Below are 13,832 nucleotides of genomic sequence, written 5' to 3' on the forward strand. Positions count from 1 at the left end.
TTTAATGATAATGGCCAGTCACCCGCTTAGCTAGGGGCACTGTGTCACCTGTGGAGTTAAAGCATGGTCCTCCTGCTTCTCGGACCCCACCCCACCCTGCCCCAGCCCGATGCTACCGACGGGCATAAATGAAGGCAGCAGCCTAAAGCACCTCCCAGTGGACAGGCTGCACCCTTGCTCCAGGAGCTCCTGAAGCCCCCTGACACCAAGTTGCTCCTTGGGGAACTTGGCCAGGCCACCTGGCTGAATGGGTGGACTGAGCTCTGGCTGCATGACATCAACCTGGTGGGCTCCCCTCTCACTGGCTCCCTCTTCTTCCTTCCCCGCCCTGAAACCTGATCCAGCTGAAGGATTGATTGCAGGAGAACTTGGCGGCTTCCCAGCCCTGGTGGCCGGGGCAGTGCGAGGCTGCAGCCTCCGAAGGTGCTGTGAGCAGCCAGCTGGGAGAGGCAGGCTGGCTGGGACATGAGGCCGGCAGAGCGCAGGCAGGCTGGTCCTCAGCAGGGCTCACCCTGAAGGCCCCTCGAGGCGTCCGACACCGCGAGAAGCTCGCCATGCTGCTGTGGGTGCCGCAGGCGCTGCTTGCCTTGCTTCTGCCCACGCTCCTGGCCCAGGGAGAAGGTAAGGAGGCCGTGGGGAAGCACGCAGGACCTGCTGGCAGCTACAGAGGTGGGAGAGGGGATGCTTGGCCCCTCCAAAAGTTGAGGGAAAGAGGGTTTTGGAGTGGGTGGGGCTACAAGCAAGTTGGGGATCTTACTGCATATGAGCAGGAGAGGATTTTAACACACTGGGATCCAGCTAGAAATTGGGGATGTTGAACGTTGGGTGAGAGCAGGGCTTGCAGAGAGGGGCCCTGAGCTGTGTGGGAAATGCTTAGACGGGCATGGGACAGGGGCTCCTCTCTTTTTGCCCTGCCCCCAAACTCATCGAAGGGCAGCTGCAAGGGAACTTTGAGCTCATTTGGTCCACCCTTTCTTGTTATAGATGGGAATGCTGTGGACCAGAGATGGGGAGTAATTCACTCAGGGTCACACAGCTCCTTAGCAGTAGAGTGGAGACCAGAATGAATGTCATCATGTTTCCCCAGCTTCACTGCTTTCGTTGCATGGGTTCTCTAAAGTTCCTTCCAGGGCTAGCCCCTAATAGCACCAAACTTTTCTCTGCATTCCCCCACCCATCCCTTTCCGCCTCCTGGGGACACAGGGCGTTTTGGTCACAAAAGGATCCATTTCCTTTTGCTGCAGACAATATTTGTTCCCCATTTGGGAAGGTTTTCTCTCCATCCAGAGCAGGGTTGAAGCTGGGGCTGGGGCACAGTTTAGGATGTGCTTAATTGGACGGATCTGAAGGGCTTCTGGGCACAATGGTTTTCCTCCCATGAGCTGTCGTTTGGGGAAACTCAGCCCAGGATGAGTAGGCCTGGGCTGCAAGTTAGGACTGTGGTCTGGAGTTTCCTTGGCTGTAGAGAAGCTCTGTCCCTCCCAGCATTGGTCCTTTGCTCTGAGGCCTGCAGGACCCAGACTTGTTCTGTCCAAAGTGATCAGAGTCCCAGACAGTAGGATCTGAGCTGCCGTGTAGTGAAGACACACAGGGACCTGGGTTTGAATTTCAGTTCCTTCCCTTGCAGGGCACGGCACTCGTCTTTCTGAGCCTTGGGGGGCCTCACCAAGGCTTCTGAGCCTTACCTTCTTTATCTATAAATGGGGTGTCATGATACTCACTCCAGTGGGCTCTCCTAAGACTGCAATGAACAATATGTTCATCGATATTTTTTCAGAGGGGACACTCAATAAATGTCCTCTTGTCTTCCTCTCTCTCTGTTCTTCTCTGCCTTTCTGAGGGAAGCTGAAAGTTTATCAGGGGCAGGTGGGTGAGGGGCGGGAAGGGGTTCTGCAGGCCCAACTTGCTGTAGAGGTCCACACATGATAGATGAGATGGGAGAAGAAGCAGCCTTGTCGAGAGAAAGCCGGGCCTGCTGGCCCCTGGTCTGTGAAAGACCCTGGTCTCCCTCTGCCAGCCCCTCACGGCCTTGCAGCCCGTGCCCTGGTCCTCCAAGTTGTTCCCCTCCCCGACCCCGTCTTTCACCTTCATATTTCTGGCACCTTTCGAGAGGTGCTTCTACTGTTTCTCAGACAGACCACTGAGGTGCTCATGAAATCCCCAGGGAGCGGGGCTAGGGCCCAGGGGTTGGGGTTTCACTGTTTTATCTTTGCAGGCCTCCTGCTCTGGGGACCGTTTGGTTTCTCCTCACTTCCTCCACACCTCAGCCCAGCCCTCTTCCTAACCCCATCAAACCTGCCCATAAAGCTACCCCAGAAGGAGGCCTGGCAAACCCTCCCCAGGAGTTTCTGTGAGTGTGGAGAGGGGGCAGGGATCTCCTCTGGGTAGATTTTGCAGGAGGGAGAAGGAATGTCCATAGTCACTGGATGCCCACCCTTTTCTCCTCGCCAGTTGCGGGCTGGGGTCAAGGGGACAATGTGCTCTGCAGATGCTGAGATGTGACCTTGGCTGGGACTGACCCTCGGCAGACCATTGGGCTTAGAAATTGTGCACTTGGGGACACACTTTCCGGTATCACACCCGAGGGCCAGCTCCCCTCTATCTCCCAGAGCCCCTCATGCAGGGCCCCGTGGGCCCACCTCCTCTGGGCAGGCAGCTTCTCTCAACCCTTCTGAGCCCTTGGCCTACTTGAGACCTCACCTATCTTATGGCACCGGCATTCACAGCCCAGCTCCCCTTCTCATGTAAATGGGCGCCTAGGCTACCCTTAGGAGACGGTATCTTTGGATTTGGGCATATGCTCTGGTGATGGGAATTTCAGCTGTGGGAGTATCTGGGAAGGGTGGGGACACTTTCCTTTTAATAGCTTTCAAACCAGGGCCAGAGAACTGGGGGAGACTCAGGCTCTGTTGTCTGATTTGAACTGTCCTCCTTCCTAGCCAAGCACAGGCGGGATCCCCAGGCCCGGAACGCCTCCAGGCCAGCTCTGCTGCGGCTGTCAGATCACCTCCTGGCCAACTACAAGAAGGGTGTGCGGCCTGTGCGGGACTGGAGGACGCCGACCACAGTGTCCATTGATGTCATCGTCTACGCCATCCTCAGCGTGGTGAGCGCCTGTCCCCACTGCCCGGCTCAGAGATGGGCCTTCTGGGTGGGAGGCCATGTGAGACCAAGTCACCCCCAGGCAACTCGGTGGGCATTCAAGCACCCACAGCACCTGTGCTGTGGCACCACGGCTCAGGACAGCTGCCTAAACCAGAAAACTGGGGTCACCTTCATGGCTACCCCTCCTGTACCCTACAGCCAGCGGGTCACTCAGCGCATGCGGTTTTCACAATCGTACCTACCCGTGTGAGCTGTGTGAGGGTTCAGACCGTCCTATTCGTCTCTACACCCTTGCTGTCTTACACACGTCCTTGGTACACGGCGGGTGTTACTAACTCGTCGTTGAGGAATTAATCCTAAATAAATCAATTAATCAATTACTGAAGTAGGGTGGGGTGCACTGCCCAGCCGAGGAGGTCAGACATTGGGCAGAGATAAATGAGAGGATATTGCAAGACTCAGGGCACTGCACTGGGGTGGGACGGGTGGAATGGACTTCTCTGGCTGTCTCTACTAGAGTCAGTTGGCCATTTCAGGAAGGGAAATCAGGAATTGGATCGAAGGGAGGGATAGTGACGGATTTTTCATCCTGTGTGGTTTTGTACAGCTTGACTCCATGCTAGAGTAGGAGATAGATACACATATAAATGTACGGATATACATCTATATGATGCTGTTATACGTCTTCTATCATTATCTTCTATTGTGTTATAAATGTATATGTAAAATACACACAACAGAATAGAAGATAATAGAAGACACACACAAACACGCACGATGTTAAAAAAGAAATCACTGGACTTCTTTCTAGGTGTGTCCTAGTAAAAAACCAACTCTTCCTGGCTCACCCCTTTTCCTCCACCTCATTTCCTCACTCTCACTTCCCAAGGGAACAGAGACACAGAGCAGCAGCTCCTGCTGGGGTTGGTGTGCGCAGGGGGCCTGCAGCCCACAGGGCCGCCTATGCTGAGCTCCCGTTCTTTCCACAGGATGAGAAGAATCAGGTGCTGACCACGTACATCTGGTACCGGCAGGTGAGCTGACCAGCCCCTGCCCCTCCCCCACCCCCATTTCCTTGGACTGGGGCTCCTACATCTCAAAGGAGTCAGGATCTCAGAGGCCTTGGGGAGGGGAGGGGAGGGGAGGGGAGGGAAGAGGTGGGAGGCCTACTCACGAGATCCAGGATCTCCTGGATCTGGACCCCTCTAACCTCAGGACTGGGAATAGAAGGTGGCTTAAAGATTGGTGGGGCTTCCCTGGTGGCGCAGTGGTTGAGAGTCCGCCTGCCGATGCAGGGGACATGGGTTCGTGCCCCGGTCCGGGAAGATCCCACATGCCGCGGAGCGGCTGGGCCTGTGAGCCATGGCCCCTGAGCCTGCGCGTCCGGAGCCTGTGCTCCACAACGGGAGAGGGCACAGCAGTGAGAGGCCCGCGTACCGCAAAAAAAAAAAAAAAAAAAAAAAAAAAAAGATTGGTGGAGGAGGAATCCTCCACACCCTGGTTTCTGAAGTTTTTCACAGCCTCGCAAACATGTGCTTTTCCCACCTCTGTTGCTCAAACACCTCAGTGACTGGTAGCTCAGAAGACAGTCACTTTGCTTTGAAACAACTCTAATTGCTAGATAGTTCTTCCTTCTTTAAAGCCAAATTGGATGACAACCAAATTGGGCGATTGAAACAGGATGATTCCATCCAGTTAGTCTCCCCATCCCCGGCCCGCCATTTGCCCGCTCTTCCAGCTTCTGAAGGGCATCGCTCAGGCACTGGTGTGTGGAGGGCTGCGAGGCCTTGGCGGCATTTCTGGCTTGGAGCTGGCGGGGGAGGGCAGGAGACAGTGCGGGCTGCCGTCCACAGGCTGGTCCTGCTCTGGCAGCCCCTGAGGCTGTGGGGAAGACATCAGAGCAGGAGGGGACACCAAAGTGACTGAAGAGAGGACAGCAGGAGGCAGGGGACAGTTCCTAGAAGTCAAACCTGAGAGAAGCTCTGAGGACACACCTGGTGTATGTGGGTCCCTGTTAAATCCCTCCCGCTCCTCGTGGGACAGGGAGTGGGGTGGAGGAAGAAACCAGAATACTGATTCCTGACATCCTGCTCCCTTTCTGCCTTAGCGAGATCTCTTAATACACAGCACACCTGCCTCAAGAGAGGGACCCAAGCCAGAACAGGCATTCTGGGGCTCCTTCCCCGGGACATCTGGCTTAAGTCCCACCTCTGGATCTCCAGGGTCACTTGTCTGCCCCAGCAGTAGGAGATGCCAATCTACTATGTACCAGCAGCTGTGCTAAGTTACCAGATTAGACTCAGGTCCTGCCCACGATGAGCTCATAGACGAGTGGAGGCCACAGACACGTGAACAGACAATGCAACACAGCACGATAGCCGCTCCTGTGCAGCAAAGAGAAGACGCCAATTGTGGGAGCAAAGAAGAGGCACTAAACTCAGCCTGGGGAGTAGGTGTCGTGGGAGGCTCCTGGAGAAGGAAACAGACAGATTCCTGGGTTACATCTGGAAGGATGAGTAAGACTCACCTCGATAAAGAAGACAGGACTGCAGTGTGGGGGGAGCAGGATACGCGGCGATGCAGAGGTTTTGACGATGTTTAATTCCATGTGGCTGGAGCGTAGACTCCACAGAGAGCCATGACAAGAAAAATGAGGCTGGAGAGATAGGTGGAGGCCGGATCAGGTGGGCCTTTGTTGTCCATGATCCTAATGGCAGTGGAGCTCCACTGAAGACTTTTAAGCAAAGGAGTGACATGATGAAATTTACATTTTAGATCAGTCATTCCGGCAGGATAGTGGAGGAGGCATTGATCAAAATTTAGTAATAACCATCTCCAGCCTGTGAGGTGCATGCCATTATCCCTGTTTACATATGTGGCGATCAAGACCCAAGAAGCAATTTGTCTAAGGTCCCTCAGCTGGTGGCTAGGGGGTTTATAACATTATTAATGATTGAATACCTTCCCGGGGAGAGGCTGCATCCGTCTGTGTTGTATTCGCACGTAGGGATGTGTGAGTACAGAGGTTGGGGGACATCTGGGTACCGCTGAGTGGTCTGGGTGCCACTGACACCCAGATTCTCCCAAGAAGATGCCCACCTGTTGCCTGGGCTCCAAGTGGTAAAGTTGACCTGAGTTGTGGACGACTCGGCCTGAGACGGACGGGGTAGCCTGTGACCGTTCCTGTCCCTCCCCTAGTACTGGACTGATGAGTTTCTCCAGTGGAACCCTGAGGACTTTGACAACATCACCAAGTTGTCCATCCCCACGGACAGCATCTGGGTCCCAGACATCCTCATCAACGAGTTGTGAGTACTGTCATCAGATGCTGGGCAGCCAGGGGGCGGGAGACAGGATCACTGCTGTTGCATTTGAGATGCCCCACTAGACCTGCCGAACCATAGGTAAAGTTGAATCGGGCCCCAATTCCCCTTTGTCTTTTTTCTCCCTTTCCTTTCTTTTTAGAAAACTCCTCTTTTTCTATGTCTGATGTTGAAACTCTGCACTTCTTGGTCCAAGGGCCCCCTTCCCCGGGAAAGGAGGCCAGTGAATGAATCCACACTGAATCATAATAGTCTAACGAGGAACGGCTGCGTTTTTAAAAGGGACAGTTACATTGCTGTAAGGAATGAAGTGCTAACGGTGGTTACCGCTCCTGGTCACGAAGGAGATTTGGGGCCGGGAGACACTGAAACTTTCAAGTCACACGTGTGCCTCACTGGCCACAAATTGCACCCCCGATATGAAGTGGGTCCCATCAGCCTTTATTCCTAGCCGCCAACATTCCTTCTCCCCATTCTTCAGGCTCCACTGCCTGGGTTTCTGAATCCAAGGTCTGGGAAGATGGCTGGGGAGATACACAGAAGGAGAAGGTGGGGGGGGCCAGTTGCCCTCCACCCAGTACCCTCCCACATCACCCAGTTCCAGGGGTGCCATTCACCTTGTTATTTGGAGAGGCAGCTGACTCAGAGTCCCGGCCTTGCATAGCTCAGGCTGGAGGGATCGGGGAGCCCCAGTTTCTGGCTGGATCTCCAGCTTAAACAGTGACGTAGCCTTGGTCTTGACTTCTCATCTCTCAACCTGATGTCGCAGAAGGCTCTGCAGGCTCAGGGTCCGAGGCTCAGCCTCAGTGGTTTCTTGGGAGAGCCCGGCCCGGGGTTGGCTGATAGAACAGGATGAAGTTAGCAGGACTTTGCTGTTTTGTTCCAATTCTTCTCACTGATTTTGCCAGTTCCTTCCCCCCTGCCCCACCCCGGAAATGATGGTTTTTATTTCACAGGACTTCTAAGGATGGAACCCAAGGTCCTGCTCTCCCACCAAGCCTGCTCGTCACCATCGGGCTGGCGATCCTGGGGGCTGAGGTCTGCCCAGCCCGGGTGGGGGGCACATGGGGACAGCTGGGCATTCTCCTTACAGCCCATGGCTTGGGGGTCCATGGCCTCCTGGCCTGCCTTTTGTGGTGAGGTTGCCAGGGGAATAAATGAGAAATGCCCTTTACTGCTTGGAAAGTGGCCTTGGCAACGGCAGGTGAGGAAACCTAAGATAGATAAGAAGCTTGGAAAAACGGAGGCCAGACAAAACTGCCAGGTTGTCTTGCTGCCTAGACCCTCCCTGCCGAGTAGCTCAGAGACCTTCAGACTCCCACGGCTTCACCTGCTTCTTGAGTCCCAAACCGACCCCTCTTCCCTGGCCAGTGTGGACGTGGGGAAGTCTCCAAATATCCCGTACGTGTATGTCCGGCATCATGGAGAGGTCCAGAACTACAAGCCCCTCCAGGTGGTGACCGCCTGTAGCCTCGACATCTACAACTTCCCCTTCGATGTACAGAACTGCTCGCTGACCTTCACCAGCTGGCTGCACACCAGTGAGTCTGTGGGCTTCGGGAGGCGGGAGCACACGTTGGGGGCACCCGGGGTGCCTGCTTGAGGAGCACACCCTAGGATGCAGTCTCCCTCTTCCAACTTGATCACCCCTTGTTTTTTAATGTTGCTGAGCCTCTGTTTCCTTATCTTCCAAATGGCACTACCATTGTTGCCCTTGTCGCCTCCCTCAGTTGTCATAAGGATTGAATGAGACAGTGTAAACTGACGGCAAGATGCTCAGGGACAATTCTTTCCCAATATCACAAGTAGGATCTGGCACGAAATGTCTTTCAAATCCAGCCACTTCTCCACTGATGGACCCTCTCCCCAGTGCAAGCAACCCTCATCTCCTGCCCAGGTTGTTGCAGGAGCCTCCTAGCTGTCCCCACCCATTCATTCTTCCTCCCTCCCCCCCATTCATGCTCCTCACAGCAGCCAGGGAGATCTCATTAAAATGCAGATCTGATCATGTCACTGTCTGCTTCCCTGAGACACAATCCAAATCTCTTACCTGGCCGAGAGGCCCCTGCAAAGTGTGGCCACACCTCCGGCCTCACCTGGCGTGCGCTCCCCAGCCCAGCTGCCTGCCTTCCTGGGCCCCAGAGCCCCTTGCTCTTTCCTTTACTCACATGCTGCTTCCTCTCCTAGGCCAACGTGTCCCTCCCACTCCCTCCCCCTTTCCCCTTTCTGCCCCACTGCCCCCCCCACAGCTGGGCCAACTCCTCTACAGTCCTCCTAATCACAGTGTCCCCATCCGTGCCCCAGGGAAACCCCCTCTCATCCCCCAGACGAGGCATCCCCAGCACTCAACTTCTTAGTCTCCTGTTCTCCCCACTTCTAGTCACTTGTAAGGACTTGTTCAATGTCTACCCGTCCACATAGAAACTTAGAGACGGCAGCGACATGATTTCTATCCACCATTAGATCCCCAGGGCAGTGCCGGCCCAAAGGAAGACGCTCGGTAAACTTTTATTGAGTGGACAAACGTTAGGTGCCCAGTATGGTCTGGTGAAGTGAGAATTGCCCTACTGCAAAAAGGCATCCTCCAGTTCTATCCTGATTTTATTGCATTAACTGTAAATGGCAAAGGTAATACCTAACTCCCTTGAACAAAAGCCATAATTACAGGGACTTCCCTAGCGGTCCAGTGGTTAAGATTCTGCCCTTCCACTGCAGGGGTTCGATTCCTGGTCGGGGAACGAAGATCCTGCATGCCACGCAGCGCGGCAAAATAAATTTTTTTTAAAGCCGTAATTACAAATAATCTTTGATCTTTGACCTTTACTCTCAGTCCCAAAATCTTACCAACAACTCCCCACACCAAGACTTAACAATTTTTATCAGTACAAACTTCACATAATATGTTCTTCCAGATCCTACTCTATCCTTTGAATATATACACATACATACACATCTATGGAAAGTGCCTGGAAATTGTCTTATAGGTTTTTATTTTACATAAATGTAAAATATTTCATGTTCTATTATATACTGGTATCTGAGCCTTTTTACTCAACAACAGGTCTTGGACATTTTTCCAAGTTACTGCAGATTTAGCTCTTCCTCATAAATTTTGACTGCTGTAGGATAGCTTATGATTTGGACTGCATGATACCTTATCAAGCATTTTCCTGATTGGTAGCCATTTAGATCTTCCCCAATATTTTGCTGCAGTGGATACTTCTGTCCTTTTGTGCATATGTATATCTGTTTCTCTAGTATTGATACAGAGCAGTATAACTGCTGTTCTATAAGTGAGTATAATAATAAGTGCTTATTTTCCTAATTCACCTTTAAAGACAGGCAGCTCTATCAAGGCAAAGGTGAGGAAAGCTGTCTCTTGCTCATTGTCTAAATGAGAAACTCTAACAGGAAACCTAGAAAGGTGCTTGAAGGGCTGTGTGTGTGTGTGTGTGTGTGTGTGTGTGTGTGTGTGTGTGTGTGAGAGAGAGAGAGAGAGAGAGAGAGAGAGAGAGAGAAAGAAACAGACAGAGACAGAGATAGACAGAGAGAGAAAGACAGAGAGAGACAGGGACAAAGACAGAAACAGAAACAGAGAGAGAGAAGAGAACTTCCTAATAAATGGTTCGCTGGTTCTTCGCATTTTGCTGTGTTCCCACCCAAGACTTCGTCTCCCTTGTTACAGCCCCACTGCACAGACAGGTACAGTGTGCACTATTACCTCATCGTATAGCTGAGAAAACTGAGGCTGAAGATTAAGAGCTGAGGCTTGAGCCCCACTACGTGGGTGCTGCCCCCCCACCACAGGCACACCCCTGGCTCAGACTCCAAAGCTGCTTGATTTCTCCTGTCTCAGTCCAGGACATCAACCTCTCCCTGTGGCGTCTGCCGGAAAAGGTGAAACTGGACAGGAGCATCTTCATGAACCAGGGCGAGTGGGAGCTGCTGGGGGTGCTGACCCAGTTTCAGGAGTTCAGTATAGAAAGCAGCGACTGTTACGCAGAGATGAAGTTCTATGTGAGTCAGACGGGATGCGGATGTGGGTAAAACAATGAACAAAGTCACACCCAGGTAGACTTAAGGAGGCATAGCCCTTTCCCAGCTCACACTCTTCCCTCAGTGAAGTAGGTGGGGAAACGCAACTGAATTGTCCTTTACTTCTGAACAGCCTCAAGCCTGGATCTGGAGGCGGAATATGGGGTCTGCCCGTCTCTTTCTCCGAGCCATCCAGGCTGCAAGCCCCACGAAGCAGGGGGGTCTGGGATGGGGTGGTGGTTCCTGGGTGCAGGACCCGTCTGCTTCCGGCTCCCCCAGAGCTCCTCTCTTGGTCCCAGGTGGTCATCCGCCGGCGGCCCCTATTCTACGCGGTCAACCTGCTGCTGCCCAGTATTTTCCTCATGGTCATGGACATCGTAGGCTTCTACCTGCCCCCGGACAGTGGCGAGAGGGTCTCCTTCAAGATCACGCTCCTCCTGGGCTACTCGGTCTTCCTGATCATCGTGTCCGACACGCTGCCGGCCACGGCCATCGGCACGCCCCTCATCGGTAAGGCCCGCTCCCGGGGAAGAGCTCAGTGCGACCGAGGACCAGAGGAACCGGCCCTCTCCCACCTCCCGTGTGTGTCCCCCACCCCCGCCCCACCCCGGGGTGCACAGGTGTCTACTTCGTCGTGTGCATGGCTCTTCTGGTGATCAGCTTGGCCGAGACCATCCTCATTGTGCGGCTGGTACATAAGCAGAACCTGCAGCAGCCAGTGCCTGCCTGGCTGCGGCACCTGGTCCTGGAGAGGGTCGCCCTGCTCCTCTGCCTAGGGGAACAGTCGACTTCCCGGAGGCCCCCAGCCACCTCCCAAGCTCCCAAGACCGATGCCTGCTCAGGTGAGAGAGGGAACCTCTGGCCTGGACGCAGGGACATGGGAGGGATTCTCTGGAGGGCTAGCCGGGCCAGAGAGCCTGTGCAGGCCCTGGGAAGCGGGTACCGTCCTGCACAGAGAACCCACGGTGGACTTCAGCCAAAGGCATCAATCAAACCCTTTCCTCACCTTTGTATTTGCGCATCATCCCAGGTGGGGACGGAGAGGGGTTAGGAGTCCCAGAGGCTGAGCAGATCAGGAGCTGAGACCTCTGGGCTGAGGGTGGCCTCTCCTGGGATGGATCCCCAGGCGGGGGGTGGGGGTCAAATAGATGCCTCTCGGGCACTTAGGGGACAGTTAGCCTCCCGTGGTTCAGCACTGCACCCGGGTTCCTAACACTCTCTCATTAGAAACAGCCAAAGACCAGGTCCGTTAGAATTTCAAACACCTATGAGGCAGAGGGACAGGGCACAGAGGGACACTAAGTTCCTCATGCCCCTGAGGAATGTGTCATCCTTGCTGTTGGCGGCGGTGGTGATTGGTTTGCTGGTTTATTTCTTGAGCACTTTACCAGGTGTTTGCAAAGCAGTGTCCGTGCACTATCACAGGGGATTCTCATGGCAACTCGAGAGGATCTTCACTCTAATTTTTCAATCAGCAAACAGAAGCGTAGAGAAGCCAAATAGCTTGCCCTAAGTCACAGAGCCAGGACCTGGTGAACCCACAATTTGAACCCAAGCCCACCTGACTCTAAGCTGGTGTTTTAAACTCTCCACCTCACTCCCCTCCTTGCGTCTTCTTCCTGGCTGGGGCCAGGCCTTTTACAGAAGATGTTTGGTTAATCAAAGACCATCTCGCGCGACAGCCTAATACCTAATTCAGCTGCTCACCTGGGGAAGGTAGTGATGCGAAGGTGTATTTTCTGGTCTAGAAGGATTCGAAGTCATGGAGAGGAGGGCAGTGAGGCAATATGATGTAGCGGACGGAGCAGTGGCTTTGGAGTCCAGATACCTGGGCCTTGGTGGCTTCCCCTTTAAATGATGCTCCAACTGTGTCACCACGGGCTAGTCGCAACCTCTCTGAGCTTTAGCATCTTCATATGAAGAGTGTGGTTGGGAATTACTCTTATTCTGCCTCTCTGTGGGGCTGCTGGGAGGCTCAAATGAAATAATGGATATCAAATTTCTGGGGAAGGCCCATGGGTTAAAAAAATGCATGGGAAGGATAAATATCAAATTCATGATCTTGGTGATGTGGGGAGGGAACGGAGGATGTGACTAAGGAGAGGTATACACGGATCTTCCACTGTACTGGCTTTCTTTTTTTTTTTAATGAACCATACTTTATTTATTTATTTATTTATTTATTTAGGGCTGCATTGGGTCTTCGTTGCTGTGCACGGGCTTCTCTCTAGTTGTGGCGAGCAGGGGCTACTCTTCGTTGCGGTGCGTGGGCTTCTCATTGCGGTGGCTTCTCTTGCTGTGGAGCATGGACTCTAGGCACGTGGGCTTCAGTAGTTGTGGCACGTGGGCTCAGTAGTTGTGGTGCACGGGTTCAGTAGTTATGGCTTGTGGGCTCAGTAGTTGTGTCTCGTGGGCTCTAGAGCGCAGGCTCAGTAGTTGTGGTGCACGGGCTTAGTTACTCCGTGGCATGTGTGATCTTCCGGACCAGGGCTCGAACCTGTGTCCCCTGCATTGGCAGGCGGGTTCTTAACCACTGCGCCACCAGGGAAGTCCCTGTCCTGGCTTTCTTTATTTGTTTAAGTTGGATGGTGGGTACACAAATACGTAAGTCATTCTCTATACTTTTTTGGTCTAAGATTACAAATAATAAAAATGTCTGAGGCCTTAGAAACCTAAAGGTCAGTGTTCAAGCAAGGCTGCTGGGCCTCCCTCCTTTGCCAATGCTCTGCCCTTCTTCTAGACATGGCAAACCACTGCAGCCATTTGGGGGGATCCCGGGACTTGGAGAAGACCCCGAGGGGCAGTGGCAGCCCTCCCCCACCGCCGCGGGAGGCCTCCCTGGCGGTGTGTGGGCTGCTGCAGGAGCTGACCTCCATCCGGCACTTCCTGGAAAAACGGGAGGAGAGCCGAGAGGTGGCCCGGGAGTGGCTGCGCGTGGGCTCCGTGCTGGACAGGCTGCTCTTCCGCATCTACCTGCTGGCGGTGCTGGCCTACGGCGTCACCCTGGTCACGCTCTGGTCTGTCTGGCAGTATTCCTGAGTGGGTCCAGCCCAGTAGGGGGTGGGTAACGAGGCTGGTTAGGCCGGGGATGGGGGAATTTCAGGGCCCAGGGGATGCCAGGGACCTTCTTAAAACACATAAACAGTTCCATGCCTGTTTCCAATGCCAAGTCTCTCAGCAATCCCGAGACAGGGCCTTAACCCTTCCCCTAAAAACTTGGTGTTTAAGGCTCTTACATCCTCCACTCTCCTACAGGCCCATTATGGCTTTAAAACACACTATCTTAGATCAGGAGAAATCCACACATGCCCTGACTTCACTCTATCTAAGCATCAAGCCTCAGTTTCCCCATTGGCGCTCCCCTGAATC

The 13,832-nt window shown here is 53.7% G+C and overlaps 1 protein-coding gene across 2 annotated transcripts; it reads left to right on the forward strand.

The window, feature by feature from the left end:
- The first annotated feature begins 551 nt into the window (after positions 1 to 551).
- On the forward strand, positions 552 to 13,502 carry HTR3A (5-hydroxytryptamine receptor 3A). 2 transcript variants are annotated; one of them, XM_060157958.1, is made up of 9 exons: positions 552 to 629; positions 2,963 to 3,106; positions 4,095 to 4,139; positions 6,304 to 6,413; positions 7,800 to 7,969; positions 10,285 to 10,445; positions 10,763 to 10,973; positions 11,084 to 11,305; positions 13,204 to 13,502. In XM_060157958.1, the coding sequence occupies exons 1-9, from the start codon at positions 555 to 557 to the stop codon at positions 13,500 to 13,502; spliced, it is 1,437 nt and encodes a 478-aa protein (XP_060013941.1). In that variant the 5' UTR covers positions 552 to 554. The 2 variants fall into 2 exon arrangements, with proteins under 2 accessions (XP_060013941.1, XP_060013940.1); XM_060157957.1 differs by having other exon boundaries at positions 555 to 621; positions 2,940 to 3,106.
- Positions 13,503 to 13,832: the final 330 nt, after the last annotated feature.

The sequence above is a fragment of the Lagenorhynchus albirostris genome, chromosome 9 (assembly GCF_949774975.1).
Source record: "Lagenorhynchus albirostris chromosome 9, mLagAlb1.1, whole genome shotgun sequence".
Taxonomy (NCBI): domain Eukaryota; kingdom Metazoa; phylum Chordata; class Mammalia; order Artiodactyla; family Delphinidae; genus Lagenorhynchus; species Lagenorhynchus albirostris.

What these genes read in the sequence shown, in the direction of transcription:
- HTR3A (XM_060157957.1), top strand. Translation starts at nt 555, where the DNA reads ATGCTGCTGTGGGTGCCGCAGGCGCTGCTTGCCTTGCTTCTGCCCACG. An exon ending in TCTACGCCATCCTCAGCGTG is followed by an intron (nt 3,107 to 4,094) that starts GTGAGCGCCTGT and finishes TTCTTTCCACAG; the next exon opens with GATGAGAAGAATCAGGTGCT. An exon ending in ACGCAGAGATGAAGTTCTAT is followed by an intron (nt 10,446 to 10,762) that starts GTGAGTCAGACG and finishes TCTTGGTCCCAG; the next exon opens with GTGGTCATCCGCCGGCGGCC.